The 16,932-nt window shown below is 36.2% G+C and overlaps 1 protein-coding gene across 2 annotated transcripts in view; it reads left to right on the plus strand.

Annotated features, from left to right (window-relative positions):
- Positions 1-2,511: 2,511 nt before the first annotated feature.
- The window catches only part of LOC127854537 (clathrin heavy chain-like), a 57,407-nt gene continuing 42,986 nt past the window's right edge, over positions 2,512-16,932 (plus strand). Inside the window, exons 1-4 of one of the 2 annotated variants that reach the window (XM_052389604.1) lie at positions 2,512-2,743; positions 10,482-10,598; positions 13,566-13,686; positions 14,206-14,361. In XM_052389604.1, coding sequence (XP_052245564.1) covers positions 2,699-2,743; positions 10,482-10,598; positions 13,566-13,686; positions 14,206-14,361 — 439 coding nt within the window. In that variant the 5' untranslated portion in view covers positions 2,512-2,698. The remainder of the gene's footprint in view (positions 2,744-10,481; positions 10,599-13,565; positions 13,687-14,205; positions 14,362-16,932) is intronic. The other variant, XM_052389610.1, reaches the window with a different exon arrangement.

The raw sequence follows: 16,932 nt of genomic DNA on the forward strand, positions 1-16,932 counted from the left end.
TACGTTGTCTTTTTGTTACATCCCCGTACAATCATTTTCGGATCACAATTAAGGGTTTTCAGACAAAAAATATCAGCTATGCTGAAGACAGGATATTTTTTGTTGTTGTATGGCAAGAAAACAAATCATTTTCACAAAGCAATGTAGCTTTTTTGTAGTTTACCAACACCTTTTGGCATCTGTTCTGTTCCACATACAGAACTGTCCACTATGTTTTAATTATGTCAAACTTTACACTAGGAAATATGCCATACTCTGAAACAGTTGATAACGTATATGATCAGGTGGACGTTAACGTTAAATGTTCATTAACTGTGACGGATCTTGAACATACGGGCAAATAAGTCCATATTTTTTCTTCAACGTCCTGTTATACATTTATAAGGGCTTTGAGACAATAGGACCAGTAGTTTGTGGTTAAATCGTATTTCTGAAGCCTTAATTGTTGTATTCTGAAATTCGTTTAGAAAATGATAGCTAATTTGTTAAAAATAAGTTAAAAAAATACAAGTTACCAGTTTTAACATTTTTATTTCTGTTTAGTATTGATGCAGATTAGAGATGATACAGTTTTGTTAATCAATGTTTGTTGTGCAAAATACTATTAGCACGTTAAGAGCAATGCTAGGCCTTGGGTACTATCCATAGTACCAGACAAACAGTTGTTTTTAAAAAAGTCAAATTTTTCCTTTTAATTTGCTTGATTTAGGAATGGTAAAATTTTGGAATGGTAAAATACACCAATGTTATCAAGATTCCAATAAATAATGATATTATATACCGTTCTTATTGTTGATTTTATATTCTATCAATGTGTTGTTGCATATGTAAACAAAGTGTGTGCACGCATACTAGGTTTGGGTATAAAATAATGTATTTCCGTGATTTATCAAAAAGGTGGTTATTAAAAAACGGCAGTGGGGAATACATGTATGTTATATCATATTCATGTCGATCAGTCACTGAGTATAGTCAATGAATGTGAATTTTCAAACTTTTCTAGAGAGAGGACCTCCAAGCCCCCCATCCCCGATTGCAGGAAGGGGCCAACCTCTCCCCCACCTACCGCTTCGAAACTTCGTTGCTCAATAACAATCGTTGATAGGAAAATTCGCACCCTCACCTTTTCAAAACTCTGGCAACGGGCCTAGATTTATTTGAGCTTTTGCATGTGGGTCCCAGACACTGGATAATATTCTAGTTTAGGCCTAACTATTGCTTTGTAAACATGATCATTAACTTTTGATTAGCTAATGTTTTGGATTTGGCGAAGAAATTCTAGTTTATGGTTTGCATTATTAGTGATAGAGTTAATATTTTTATCCCATTTGAGGTTACTTTGGCGTGTGAGGCCTAGATATTTGGTATGATTTACTTTTTCAAGGATGTGATCATGTAATTCATATGAGAAGATTATGGGATTTTCTTTTTTTAGTTATACCCAGGGTGTTCCATTTTGAGGGTGGAATTTCATCAACCTTAATAATTTTAACTTATCTACTCTCATTTGTTCAATCCCTACACATATTTTATTGCATCGTCTCCAAAATTAATGTTTCTGGTGACGATATGAACCATAAAAACATGGATGTTTAATCACATAGCGATATTAATGTTGTTAGTATAACCTGAATAACTTATGCGTGCAATAATAGTGAATGTAAATAATACTCAAGTATATACGTACTGACGAAATACCGGTATGTCATATTTGTTAATATGTACAATCATGATCTTATTGAGATGCATATATGTTACAAATAAATAAAATAAAATAAACATCATCGAACAAAATATAACATAGTTCGGAGAATACGCATGTCGAACGTTTGATGACTTAGTACACACTTCGGTTTAGTCTGCGTAACATTTTACAATTTATAATTAAGGTCAAAATATACTAAATAGTTTCCCTATATAATTCAATGTAAAAGCGACAACTTTAAGCGAAAATAAATGCAACATTTTGCACATAGAGGCCCCCATAACCATAGCTTTTCTTAAAGGCCATTCTAAGCGGAATCGATGTATGCAATAAAAAAAGATATGTCTTGTTCAATGCAAAAAAGAACTTGACACTAATCAAAATCGACTGTTTTTGCAACTTTTTTACGGCCGTTTCTTAGTGGAATGTAACCTTTTTCAGTGCAAGGTTTTACTATAGTCAAGTTTATCATAATTCAAGGATTCAGGAGTGAACACCAATTCATGCCCTACCATTAACTCCGAAAGATAAAACCCGAACAATAGTTTTAAGTGTAAAACATGCCTTCCTGTCAACTTTGATATTTTTTTAGAGAGAAATATGAACACAAACGTTTCATTTCCCGTTTTATTTATTTTTAACACGTGCATAGTACAATAGTAGCACAGTATTGTAGTATATTTGTGTATAAGAATAATGTACATGACGTTAAAAAAAACATGTGGCCCGTATTGTCCGATAATCTGGGTCGTATGGTCCGCCGACCCGGGCCGTATTGTCCGCCTACCTGGACCGTATATCTGGGCCGTATATTCATGGTCCGTATTTCCATATACCCCCATGAAACGATAAAACGATTGTTTAGTATACTGTAACCTATAAGTCTGCATCTATAACTATCCGTTTCCGGTTTGCAAAACTATTTTTTTTTAGTGATCAGCATCTTCAAGTGTTCAAGGTTGCCAAAATCATGTAAGGATACATGGAAAAGCAATGGCCGAACCAGGGCCACCTGTTACAATCAACGAACTTATAAACGTAAGTTGCAACGGAAATATTATATATTGCACATTATTATTAATAACTCTCATGAATGGACTGAATTATGCACAGGTACTTGAAACAATTTTTTGGTCCTTATATATCCTCTATTCCTATAACTTCGTGCAGCCCTATAAGATCGTGTACACTTTTATGACGTAAACTTCTAAGCAACATTCGAACGTACGTGCCCGTAAACTGTTCAGTTTTTAACGCGAGAATTTCCACAGCCGATAAGTTATTAATCATGATGAAAAAACAATAAATATGATATAATGTTCGTTTTTCTGACCTCGTTCCAAAGAAATAGCCTAAAAAGATGTTTAAAATCTGCACATTTCCTTCACCAGACGGCTATGTTTGTCAATGTTTTGATCGTAAAATGTTGTAAGAGTAGTTTCCCTTGGAGGCCCGTCTTGAATTTGTGTTGTGCACTCTGAACTTTGCATTACAATACGGTTAAAGTATGCTGTTTGCTGAAAACTTTACCCCCAAATGATGACACGAGACCATACGTTAAGATCGTGACCGGCCTATTGCGATAAAGATTCTCGCTGCGTCAATTTGAGATTTTGTCACAAAACAACTGCCATTAGAAGGGGTGACAGCCTTTTATGCCCCCATTGTGAATAGAATTTTATTAAGCTATTTTCCGTTAGTAAATACACTTTATCTAGACCTCTGAATACAGTTATCACAGTTCATATTTGGTTTTTATGAAGACCAGTTTTGTTTCATCCATTATTTTCAATACAGTCTATTCACGAAATTCATCTAAAAAAACACATATTTAATACAAATAAACACATATTCACAAAAACATATGTCGGTTATTATAAACACATCCCAGGGCCTCGCTGTGACGTCAACAAAATCGGTGCACGATCTTATAGGGTAATTCTGTGTGACGCAGACTACGATATACATGAATGTTTAAAGCACAGGTGGTTAGCGTGTGGCTATGATATTAATTAGTGAAAACATCATTTTGAATGATAAATAATCATATTATAACGAAAAATTAACTTTTCTGAAAAAAAAAATTTCACTATCAAATATATATATAACAAGGTATGCAACTCAAAATCACCCCAAAACGGGGTGCATCGCTTTGAACAGCCATATCTTCATCAATTGTGCAGCGATTTTCACGATCTCGGTCTTATTCAACGCAGAAATGAATTTCCTTTCTGGAAATGTATATGTCTTGCAATATTTTTACAAATGCTGGGTCAACTTTTAAGAAATAACACGATACACAACACGCATGACCCAGTTGACAGTGATCATGTATTCTTTATGAATGAAATCTCCAGTTGTAAAGACACACCTCCGCATTGGACCAATGAAATCACTCGTATGTTTAAAATGTCAGTTAGTTGAAATGTATGTAAACAAAGGTTTCAAACGGCGCTGGACAGTTAGTCTTGATGCAGAATGTAACGACAAGAACGGTAATAATGTTTTTTCATACGTTTTATTGAATTATGGTATCGAACTACATGAACTTTGTAGGGAAGTTGCCCTTTACTCCGTGAAGATTTCAGTCTTAAAGACAGCATGATCACTGTCAACTGGGTCATGCGTGTTGTGTATTGTGTTATTTCTTAAAAGTTGACCCAGCATTTGTAAAAATATTGCAAGACATATACATTTCCAGAAAGGAAATTCATTTCTGCGTTGAATAAGACCGAGATCGTGAAAATCGCTGCAAAATTTATGAAGATATGGCTGTTCAAAGCGATGCACCCCGTTTTGGGCTGATTTTGAGTTGCATACCTTGTTATATATATATTTGATAGTGAAATATTATTTTTTTCAGAAAAGTTAATTTTTCGTTATAATATGATTATTTATCATTCAAAATGATGTTTTCACTAATTAATATCATAGCCACACGCTAACCACCTGTGGTTTAAAGGTACGTAACTCCATTATTATTGTCTGTCAACCAACATATTTCACTCGTTATTTGTTAAACAAAAGATAAATCATAAAGTATATATCAAGTTTAGTTATTGTCTAATGATTTTTCATGAAATATATGACTTTGAAGTGTAAGGTGCACGAAATTATAGGTTTAGAGGCTATATCCCGGTGTGACCCAAATTCGACGATATCACGGTTACATAAAGCAATATTTAGCAAATAATGAAAGAACTTATATAGCACAAAATAATAATTTTTAACTCGGCTGTAATACTTTGAAATGATTCCAAGACAATAATCATCCATTTAAATTTAAATCGATAAAAATAGAACATCGTCGAATTTAGGTGTCGTCGAATTTGGGTTACGGTAGGATATAATAAGAGTAAAGGTACCCAACGATTATTTCACAGGTGTATTGAATAACACAATGCAACAGCATAAAAGATCAAACAATGCACACATATGTCGTTGTGGTTGCCAGCAGGAAGCGTCCATCTATGATAAAACAAGTAAATAAAAAACATTTGTGGAGTTTATAGCAAAGTTCTTGTTTAATTGTGAACAATCGACCGAAAATCGCCTTCATTCATTACTGACAGCTGGACGTCAGGAATTACACACTTGGATTTTGGGGTACTATTTGTGAAACTTTTGGCTGTTTTGGACATACTTGGACGATTTTCATCAAATAAAAGGTGTTTTATCATAGATGGACGCTTCCTGCTGGCAACCACAACGACATATGTGTGCATTGTTTGATCTTTTATGCTGTTGCACTGTTTTATTCAATACACCTGTGAAATCATCGTTGGGTACCTTTACTCTTATTATATATATATATAAGGACCAAAAAATTGTTTTAAGTACCTGTGGAATTATGGCACAGGCAGCAGTATCATAAAGTATCCCCCGCCCGGGACCCTACCCCCCCCCCCCACCCAAGCTTACCCCAGGGGTTCCAGATTGTTAAATGTACACCTATTGCGTATGGTTTGACCACAATGACATATGTGTGCATTGTTTGATCGTTTATGCTGTTGCATTGTGTTATTCAATACACCTGTGAAATCATCGTTGGATACCTTTACTATTATTATATAAAATGTCAAATATATGACGTCTGTCCGTCCGAAAACTTTAACATTGACCATAACTTTTTCAATATTGAAGATAGCAACTTGATATTTGGCATGCATGTGTATCTCATGAAGCTGCACATTTTGAGTGGTGGAAGTTCAAGGGCAAGGTCATCCTTCAAGGTCAAAGTTTCGTTTATTCTCGCTGGATGTTAATGAGGAAATTTGCACGTGGTATTTTATTATGCCTTCCTTCAAAGAAGAGGATACCTGGTATATTGTTTTGCTCATGTCGGTCCGTATGTCTGTCCACCAGATGGTTTCCGAATGATAAGTCAAGAACGCTCAGGCCTAGGATCATGAAACTTCATAGGTACATTGATCATGACTCGCAGATGACCCCTATTGATATTGAGGTCGCTAGGTCAAAGGTCAAGGTCACGGTAACCTGAAATAGTAAAAAAAATTCCCAATGATAACTCAAGAACGCTTACGCCTAGGATCATGAAACTTCATAGGTACATTGATCATGACTCACAGATGACCCCTATTGATTTTCAGGTCACTAGGTCAAAGGTCAAGGTCACGATTACCCGAAATAGTAAAATGGTTTCTGGATGATAACTCAAGAACACTTATGCCTAGGATCATGAAACTTCATAGATACATTGATCATGACTTGCAGATGACCCCTATTGATTTTCAGGTCACTAGGTCAAAGGTCAAGGTCACGGTGACCCAAAGCAGTAAAATGATTTCAGGATGATAACTCAAGAACGCTTATGCCTAGGATCATAAAACTTCATAGATACATTGATCATGACTCGCAGATAACCCATATTGATTTTCAGGTCACTAGGTCAAAGGTCAAGGTCACGATGACTCAAAATAGTAAAATGGTTTCCGGATGATAACTCAAGAACGCTTAGGCCTAGGATCATGAAACTTCATAGGTACATTGATCATGACTCGAAGATGACCCCTATTTATTTTCAGGTCACTAGGTCAAAGGCCAAGGTCACTGTGACCCAAAATAGTAAAATGATTTCCAGATGATAACTAAAGAACGCTTATGCCTAGGATCATTAAACTTCATAGGTACATTGATCATGACTCGAAGATGACCCCTATCGATTTTCAGGTCACTAGGTCAAAGGTCACAGTGACCTGAAATAGTTAAATGGTTTCTGGATGATAAATCAAGAACGCTAATGCCTAGGATCATGAAACTTCATAGGTACATTGATCATGACTCGCAGATGAAATAATGATGAAACTTGACCAGGATGTTTGTCTGGACAATATCTAGGTCAAGTTTGACATTTGGTTAAGATTAAATGAACTGACTGCTCTCAGGTGAGCGAACTAGGGCCATCTTGGCCCTCTTGTTCTATAACACTTTCATCATCAATATTTGCTAGAATTATTTTGTCTTATTGAATTTGTGGTTGTACATGTATTGGATTATCGGATTAAAAAGGAATAATATAGGAACATGGTATGTATCCAGTTGATTTTAATGCACAGAATTAACACGATAAAAACACAACATTTGAATTTATGAGGATGTTACTTCTTATAAAACTCGGTCTGTTTATACTATATGTCTTTTTGATCAATAAACAGACGGATCTTTTGTCAATAACAAGGGTTTGTGTCAATTGTGTTATATTTGTAAACTGTATGCTTATTTTATCATGACCACAGATTTTAAATAAACCATCAAGCAGGGACTATTGTAATACAGGTTATTCAATAATAAAACAAAGAATAATTTTATGTTTACTAGTTGTATATTCATCTTTTTTATGCCCCCGAAGGAGGGCATATAGTGATCGGACTGTCCGTCTGTCTGTCCGTCTTTCCATCATACTTTGCGTTTAGGTTTCTAAAAATGCTCATAACTTCTATGTCAGTGCTCACACTGGCCATCAGAAAATAATAGCCATCTTTTTTTTCTTTTTTTAAATAAAAGCCAAAACATACAGGGACTTTTCTGCAAAATGGTACTGAAGGCAAAAAGAAAAAAACAACAATGAATCTCATCTTTGTTCTATCAAATGTACATATATTGGATTTAAGTTATAATATATACTTTAAATCAAGCATACTGTAATATCAGTGTCATTTTCTTATAAAATATTATCATGGCTTTACAATCAAGAATACAATAAAGGTTGTGGGTGTGACTTAACAAACCAGACATCAGCTACAGTTACAAACATATATACTTTAAAACAAAAAGATTACCGTAGGTTTCCACGTATAGCGCGCTCCCATGTATAGCCCGCTGGCTGTTTTTTAAATGCAAAAATGGAGAAAAACATATTTAAAGATTATAAAACCACCAAATCGGACCGAAAATGGCCGCCATTTTACTACTGCACAATCCAATAATCTGGGGCATTGGAAAGCTTAATTAAGCATTCAAAATAGGAAGCGACATTATGATTAGGAGCATGGGTTGCATAGCACTATACTTTTCTGGCAATTTTGTAATTTTCTAGCAAAAGATTAACAGTCCACATGCATTTCGTGAAAAATGTGAGAAAATAAGAATTAGTGTACATCGTGTGATTTTTCCTCAGGGAAAGCATGGGCATTACCGGTAAATTTGAATGTCGCATGGGAGACAGGGATACAATTGTTGAGGTACACCACTGTTGAACGTTCAATATTTATACACACAAAATGCAATTGCATATCTTGAAGTTCTCAAGTGTCAATTAGTGTCTCAAATGTCAATTAGCGTCTTAACAAGTCGTGGCACATATTACTCAATAACATCTGCCAATAACGAACTGCAAAATGACCCCCTTTCACACCTACTGTTACCCGCAAAAAAGACCTCGTTTGCACCTACCCTTGCCTGCTCTCCGAAATGTCGACAACATTCCCCATCGGAATTCATCAATAAAGAAGTGTAAAAACACAAACAAAGAAATGTCCGCAGGTTTATTCAAACAATTTATTTTTGACCAAAACTTCTTCTAACACATTCATATCTACCAGTTGCGACTTCTTGTTGTTTCGACAATGGCCCCTCAGTCTGTACGATTATAGGGTGGTAGTTTTCTGGAAAAAAACATGGGGGCCATTTTGATTATTTACGATTACACAACAAATTTTTTACCAATTTAGCAGCCATGATAGCGTTGTATCAATGTATAGCACGCACCAGCTTTTTAATTTGAATTTTGGAGGTAAAACACTGCGCGCTTTACGTGGAAACCTACGGTAATACTTTTATATAAGTACTATTAATGAAATAAGAAAACTGCCCTTCAAATTGTTCATTTTTTTATGTCCCCCACTATACATGTAGTAGTGGGGGACATATTGTTTTTGCCCTGTCTGTTGGTCTGTCTGTCTGTTTGCGCCAACTTTAACATTTTGCAATAACTTTCGCTATATTGAAGATAGCAACTTCATATTTGGCATGCATGTGTATCTCATGAAGCTGCACATTTTGAGTGGTGAAAGGTCAAGGTCATCCTTCAAGGTCAGAGGTCAAATATATGTGGCCAAAATCGCTCATTTTATGAATACTTTTGCAATATTGAAGATAGCAACTTGATATTTGGCATGCATGTGTATCTCATGGAGCTGCACATTTTGAGTGGTGAAAGGTCAAGGTCATCCTTCAAGGACAGAGGTCAATTATATGTGGCCAAAATCGCTCATTTTATGAATACTTTTGCAATATTGAAGATAGCAACTTGATATTTGGCATGCATGTGCATCTCATGGAGCTGCTCATTTTGAGTGGTGAAAGGTCAAGGTCATCCTTCAAGGTCAGAGGTCAAATATGTGTGGCCCAAATCGCTTATTTTATAAATACTTTTGCAATATTGAAGATAGCAACTTGATATTTGGCATGCATGTGTATCTCATGGAGCTGCACATTTTGAGTGGTGAAAGGTCAAGGTCATCCTTCACAAGGTCGAGGACATCCTACAATGTCAAACATCATATAGGGGGACATTGTGTATCACAAACACATCTTGTTAAGTCTGTCTAGGTGCAAGTTCTAGTTAGTACAATACGAAATATTGTCAACCAGACCATCCGTAACACCGCATTCTCAATTTTCAATAGTGACGCTTAAATAATAATTTGCGATAAAATAATGACAATACACAGGGTCGAGTGTGTACACAGGTAATCTCGTTATCAATTTTTCCTGCTTGATGGCCCGATTTACAGGCTTTTTGCATTAGCCGCAAAAATTGTAGAGGCAAATTTATTTTTGATGTAGGCGGATAAAATAATCGCCATTTTTTCTAGACAATTTTAAGAAATAATTGCCAGTTGGATTTAATATTCGCCATTGGCGATAATGTCTGGCAGCAGCGTGAGCACTGTATGTCCCTTGAGATGTAACCTTCATATTTGGTATGCATGTGTATATGGACAGGGCCTTTCCATACGCACACAAATTTTGACCCCTGTGATCTTGAACCTAGTGTCCGCGTTTAGGTTTCGAAATTTGCGGTTAGGTTTCGAAAAATGCTCATAACTTCTATCAAGCGTTTATAGGGGGCATATGATGACAGCTCTTGTTTCAAATATGTATCCACCTTGAAGTGTAGATGTTAATGACACTTGGGTAGACACCACTGATTGAGGTTTTTCCCTGAATGTAGTTGACAAAGTGGTGGTCTGGCATTAGTCATATTTGTGTCAAAACTATAGTTCAATTAATCAGTTGAGTGTTTCACTTTCAGTTGACCAATGTGGGAATACCAGCTGATCAGGTGACGTGGTGTAGGGTGACCTTGACCTCTGACCGATGGATTGCAGTGAGGCATGGCAAGAAAAAAGAGGAGGCTGACAAGTCTACTGTATGTTAACATGTGTGGTGTATATTTGACTGTTTGATAAATAATCACAAAATCATAGATTTTCTGTGTTTTTCAATTGTCTTGTTTCTTAAAGATTGCATTAGTGAAACATAAAAACAGTGTTGTCTGGAAAATAAGGTAAATTTGTTGTTATAAATTTGCATTTGTCTGACAGATAATATCATTTTTATTGTAGGATATGTAGTAAGAAATAATAAAGCACCACTAATCCTGTGTAGAATATTGATGTAGCACCCTCAATCCTATGTAGAATCTTGATGTAGCACCCTCAATCCTATGTAGAATCTTGATGTAGCACCCTTAATTATATACGGTAAGGGAGATCCATCAAGATTCTACATATAATAAAGGGAGCTACATCAAGTTTCTACATAGGATTAAGGGTGCTAAATCAAGACTCTACAAGGGATTAAGGGAGCTACATCAAGATGCTACATAGGATTAAGGGAGCTACATCAAGATTCTAGTTTTATTAATGCAAAAATGGAGAAAAAAATATTTAAAGACAATAAAACCACCAAATCGGACCGAAAATGGCCGCCATTTTACTATTGCGCAATCCAATAATCTGGGGCATTGGAAAGCTTAATATAGCATTCAAAATAGGAAGTGTCATTATGATTAGGAGCATGGGTTGCATAGCACTATACTTTCTGACAATTTTGTAATTTTCTAGCAAAAGATTAACAGTCCATGTGCATTTTGTGTAAAACATGAGAAAATAAGATTTCATGTACATTGTGTCATTCTTCCTCAGGGAAAGCATTGGCTTTAAATTTGAATGCTGAATAAAAACTTTGTGGCGCATGGGAGACAGGGCTACAGTTGTTGAGATATGTCAGTATTGACGTAAAACTGTTAATCTATGTTGGACAAGTTGGGTTATTGTTTGTCGCACTACACAGGCGTGAATGTGATGAACAATGAAGGCGCCAAAAACCTGGACCAAACTGGAAACGTCCCTGTTAACAGCTATGGTTACCTGCAAAAAAGACCAAATACCTTTACCAGTCCAACGAAAGCTTCCTAATCGGACCGAAAATGGCCGTACAAATGCACAAAAACAGACAAATAAATGTTCGCATACTTTATTCAAACATTTTATTTTTTGTAAATAACTAATGCTACCCTGTTCATATCTGCCGTTACCGACTTTTTGTTGTTTTGACAATGGCCCCTTCAGTCTGTAAGATTATAGGGTGTAGTTTTCTGGAATGAAAAATGGCGGCAATTATGAATATTTACAATTACGAAAAAAAAAAATTGCAATTTAGCAGCAAGGATAGCGTTGTATCAATGTATAACGCGCACAAACTTTTTAATTTGAAATTTTGAGGTAAAAAACTGCGTGCTATACAAAAGAAAATACGGTAATCCTTTGCAGAATCTTGACGTAGCACCCTTAATTATATGAACAATCTTTATGTAGCACCCTTAATCATATTTAGAATCTTGATGTAGCTCCCTAAATCCTATGTAGACTCTTGATTTAGCACCCTTAATCATGTGTAGAAACTTGGTGTAGCTCCCTTAATTATACATGTATGTAGAATCTTGATGTAGCTCCCTTAATCCTTTGCAGAATCTTTATGTAGCTCCCTTAATCATATGTATAATGTTGATGTAGCTCCCTTAATCCGATGTAGAATCTTGATGAAGCGTCCTTAATCCTATGTAGAATCTTGATGTAGCTCCCTTAATCCTATGTAGAATATTGATGAAACTTCCTTAATCCTATGTAGAATCTTGATGTAGCTCCCTTAATCCTATGTATAATCTTGATGTAGATCCCTTAATCCTATGTAGAATCTTTATTTAGCTCCCTTAATCCTATGTAGAATCTTGATGGAGCTCCCTTACTCCTATGTAGAATCTATTTAGCTCCCTTAAACCTATGTAAAATTTTTATTTAGCTCCCTTAATCCTATGTAGAATCTTGATGAAGCTCCCTTAATCCTATGTAGAATGTTTCTTTAGCTCCCTTGATCCTATGTAGAATCTTGATGTAGCTCCCTTAATCCTATGTAGAATCTTGATTTAGCACCCTTAATCCTATGTAGAATCTTGATGTAGATCCCTTAATCCTATGTAGAATCTTGATGTAGCCCCCTTAATCCTATGTAGAATCTTGATTTAGCACCCTTAATCCTATGTAGAATGTTTCTTTAGCTCCCTTGATCCTATGTAGAATGTTTCTTTAGCTCCCTTGATCCTATGTAGAATCTTGATGTAGATCCCTTAATCCTATGTAGAATCTTGATGTAGCTCCCTTAATCCTATGTAGAATCTTGATTTCGCACCCTTAATCCTATGTAGAATCTTGATGTAGCCCCCTTAATCCTATGTAGAATCTTGATTTAGCACCCTTAATCCTATGTAGAATCTTGATGTAGATCCCTTAATCCTATGTAGAATCTTGATGTAGCCCCCTTAATCCTATGTAGAATCTTTATGTAGCTCCCTAAATCCTAAGTAGAATTTTTATTTAGCTCCCTTAATCCTATGTAGAATCTTGATGTAGCTCCCTTAATCTATATATATTATTGAAGTTGCTCCCTTATTTCTTTACCACTTATAAACGTATGTTGACACATTTGTAGCCTCTTAGAAAGTTAAATTAAGAGCTTTCTAAATAGATTCAAGTTTTAAAGGCTTCATTTCCAACCTTTAGATACTGATGAGCATCAAACAGCATTAAACCTGAACAGACTGCGAGTTACTCCCAGGCTGTTCTGGTTTTATGCCATTTTTACTTTTCCTCTGAGTGGGAAAGGGTATATCCTGTTTAGAATCTTAATCCTAGCATCTTGATGAAATAAGCTATACCGTTTTGATTCATATGTTGCTTCTAAATGTTAAATTTTGTAAAGAATTTTTTTTGTACAATATTTAACAATTCAATGAACAGTTTATCAAAGCAGAGATGCTATATTCCAATATCTTCAGGTGACAGTATTCAGTCTGAAAGATGGCTCAATATCCTATGCAGGCCAAACAAGTGCCGATTCCGTCATTATGAATCCACAGGAGCCCATTATTGCCTTGAAATGTGGGTGTACATGCATGTGTAAGGCATTCGTTAATTAACACTTTAATGAAGTATGAAAAACATATAATACTTACTGTTTTTGGACCATGTAAATAAGTCAAGTGCCTAGTTCCTACCAGTATTTAGTATAGAAGTTTACTTTGTTAAATATCGTGTTTTTTTCCAATATTTTTTAAAGAAATTATTTATAAAATTTATCAAGTGATAATTATCAATCAATATTCATTTAATTAACAGCACTCAAGTTTTTTTCTTGCATTATGCTAAAATGGGTCTTCTGCACTATGCGCCCAGTGTAGATCTAGAGAAGGCTGTGCATATGCGCAGTTTGGTTAAGAGCTACCTTTGTCTGCTTAAAAGTCACCCAAGGCTTTGTGGTCTTATAAGCCAAATGTATGCACAGCCTAATTTGGATCTTTGCTGGTCACATTTGGCACAAGACACATTTTAACATGACGCCAGAATAATAATAATGATAACAGAATAAAGCAAATGCTGAATGTTTAATTCTAAATAAAGTGGTATGTTTCTTTGCAGCTGAGCAACGGTTTGAAATTTTCAACGTGGAGTCAAAGCTTCTGCTCACGAAAACCAAAATTGATGAGCCTGTGACTTACTGGACGTGGCTCAGTTCAGAGATCATCGCTATCATCACAGACACCACAGTCTATCACTGGCATCTTTTTAAAACAAGTAGGAAAGGTTCCTTTAATATACTGTAGGAAGGTTGTTATGACTGTGGGAAGGGAATCCCTAAAATAAAACAGAAGTAAATCTTATTGGACAAATTGCTTGTTACCACGAGCCAAATTGGTATGATTCTGTATAATCAAAATCAGTGTAGTAAATTTTTTTGAAGTTAACTACATATTTGTAGCAGTAGTCTCCTTTGCCACTTTGTTTTCATAAGGCCGACCAAATGGGAACTTGGGTGGGGAAAGGGGGGATGTAGGCACTGATGCCATGGAGGTAGTTGTATATTTATTATATCCCCACAAACGAAGTTTAGGGGGGTATATAGGAGTGAACTTGTCGGTCAGTCGGTTTGTCTGTCTGTCAGTCCGTATTAAGTGTCCGCTCTCTAATTATACCCCCACAAACGAAGTTTAGGGGGGTATATAGGAGTGAGCTTGTCTGTCGGTCTGTCTGTCGGTCTGTATTAAGTGTCCGCTCTCTAATTCAAGTAGTTTTTATCCGATCTTCACCAAGCTTGGTCAGAAGTTGTATCTACATGATGTCTAGGCCAAGTTTGAACATGGGCCTTGTCGGGTCAAAAGCTAGGTCACGGGGTCACTTAGTGCGTTTTAAACATTCAGCATGTTGTCCGCTCTCTTATTCAAGTAGTTTTCATCCGATCTTCACCAAACTTGGTCAAAAGTTGTATCAAGATGATCTTAAGGCAAATTTCGAACATGGGCCTTGCCGGGTCAAAAACTAGGTCACGGGGTCACTTAGTGCGTTTTTAAACATTCAGCATTTTGTCCGCTCTCTAATTCAAGTAGTTTTCATCCCATCTTCACCAAACTTGGTCAGAAGTTGTATCTAGATGATCTTATGGCAGAGTTCGAACATGGGCCTTGCCGAGTCAAGAACTAGGTCACCGGGTCACTTAGTACGTTTTACACATTGAGCATGGTGTCAGCTCTCTATTTCAAGAAGTTTAAATCCGATCTTCACCACACTTGGTCAGAAGTTGTAACTAGATGATGTGTAGGTCAAGTTCGAACATGGGCCATGCCGGGTCAAAAACTAGGTCACGGGGTCACTTAGTGTGTTTTAAACCTCACCATGTTGTCCGCTCTCTAATTTAAGTAGTTTTTATCCAATCTTCACCAAAATTGGTCAGAAGTTGTATCTTGATAATGTCTAGGGCAAGTTTGAATATGGGTCATCCCGGGTCAAAAACAAGGTCACCGGGTGGGTGTTTTAAACATCACAATGATGTCCGCCCTCTAATTCAAGTAGTTTTCATCCAATCTTCACCAAACTTGGTCAGAAGTTGTATCTAGATGATGTCTAGTTCAAGTTTGAATATGGGTAATGCCGGGTCAAAAACTAGGTCATGGGGTCACTTAGGGCGTTTTAAACATCACAATGTTGTCCGCTCTCTAATTCAAGTAGTTTTCATCCAATCTTCACCAAACTTGGTCAGAAGTTGTATCTAGATGATGTCTAGTTCAAGATTGAATATGGGTCATGCCGGGTCAAAAACTAGGTCATGGGGTATCTTAGTGCATTTTAAACCTCACCATGTTGTCTGCTCTCTAATTCAAGTAGTTTTCATCCAATCCTCCCCAAACTTGTTTACAAGTTTTATCTAAATGATCTCTAGGACAAGTTTGAACATGGGCCATTCCGGGCCTAAAACTAGATCACGGGGTAATTTAGTGCGTTTTTTAACATTCAGCATGGTGTCAGCTTTCTAATTCAAGTAGTTTATATCCGATCTTCACCAAACTTGGTCAGAAGTTTTATGGAGATGATCTTAAGGCCAAGTTAGAACATGGGCCTTTCTGGGTCAAACACTAGGTGAAGGGGTCACTTAGTGTGTTTTAAAAATTGAGCATGGTGTCCGCTGTTTTTTGTGAAGACGACATGCAAAATATTATGTGTCAATGCGGCATGTGGGGTATTCGTCACGTCTGTGACAAAGCTCTAGTTTATCTATATTGTATGTATATAGACTATATTTGGCTAATGTTATGAATAAAATACAATAAGGTAGCACAATGTTTGTGGATGTTTTCTTGGACTTGTTGGTAAGTTGAATTAAATCTTTAGTCTTGAAATACATATGGAAGTATTTTCATACATGTGTATGCTTCATTTTTAGCTCGGCTGTTTTCGGAGAAAACCCGAGGTATTGTCATCTTGCTAAAACCTTAACATTGGCTCTAAAATCAAAGTGCTTCCACCTACAACTTTGAAACTTCATGTGTAGATGCACCTTGATTAGTACTACATGCCACACCCTTTTTTGGGTCACTAGGTCAAAGGTCAAGGTCACTGTGACCTCTAAAAGAAACAAAAAAAATCTGACAAGCTTTCATTTATTAGCTCATCTATTTTTTGAAAAAAAATTATGAGCTATTGTCATCACCTTGGCGTCGGCGTTGGCGTCCGGTTAAGTTTTGCGTTTAGGTCCACTTTTCTCAGAAAGTATCAATGCTATTGCATTCAAACTTGGTACACTTACTTACTATCATGAGGGGAGTGGGCAGGCAAAGTTAGATAACTCTGGCGTGCATTTTGACAGAATTATGT

Source organism: Dreissena polymorpha, chromosome 1 (assembly GCF_020536995.1).
Source record: "Dreissena polymorpha isolate Duluth1 chromosome 1, UMN_Dpol_1.0, whole genome shotgun sequence".
In the NCBI taxonomy this organism is placed as follows: domain Eukaryota; kingdom Metazoa; phylum Mollusca; class Bivalvia; order Myida; family Dreissenidae; genus Dreissena; species Dreissena polymorpha.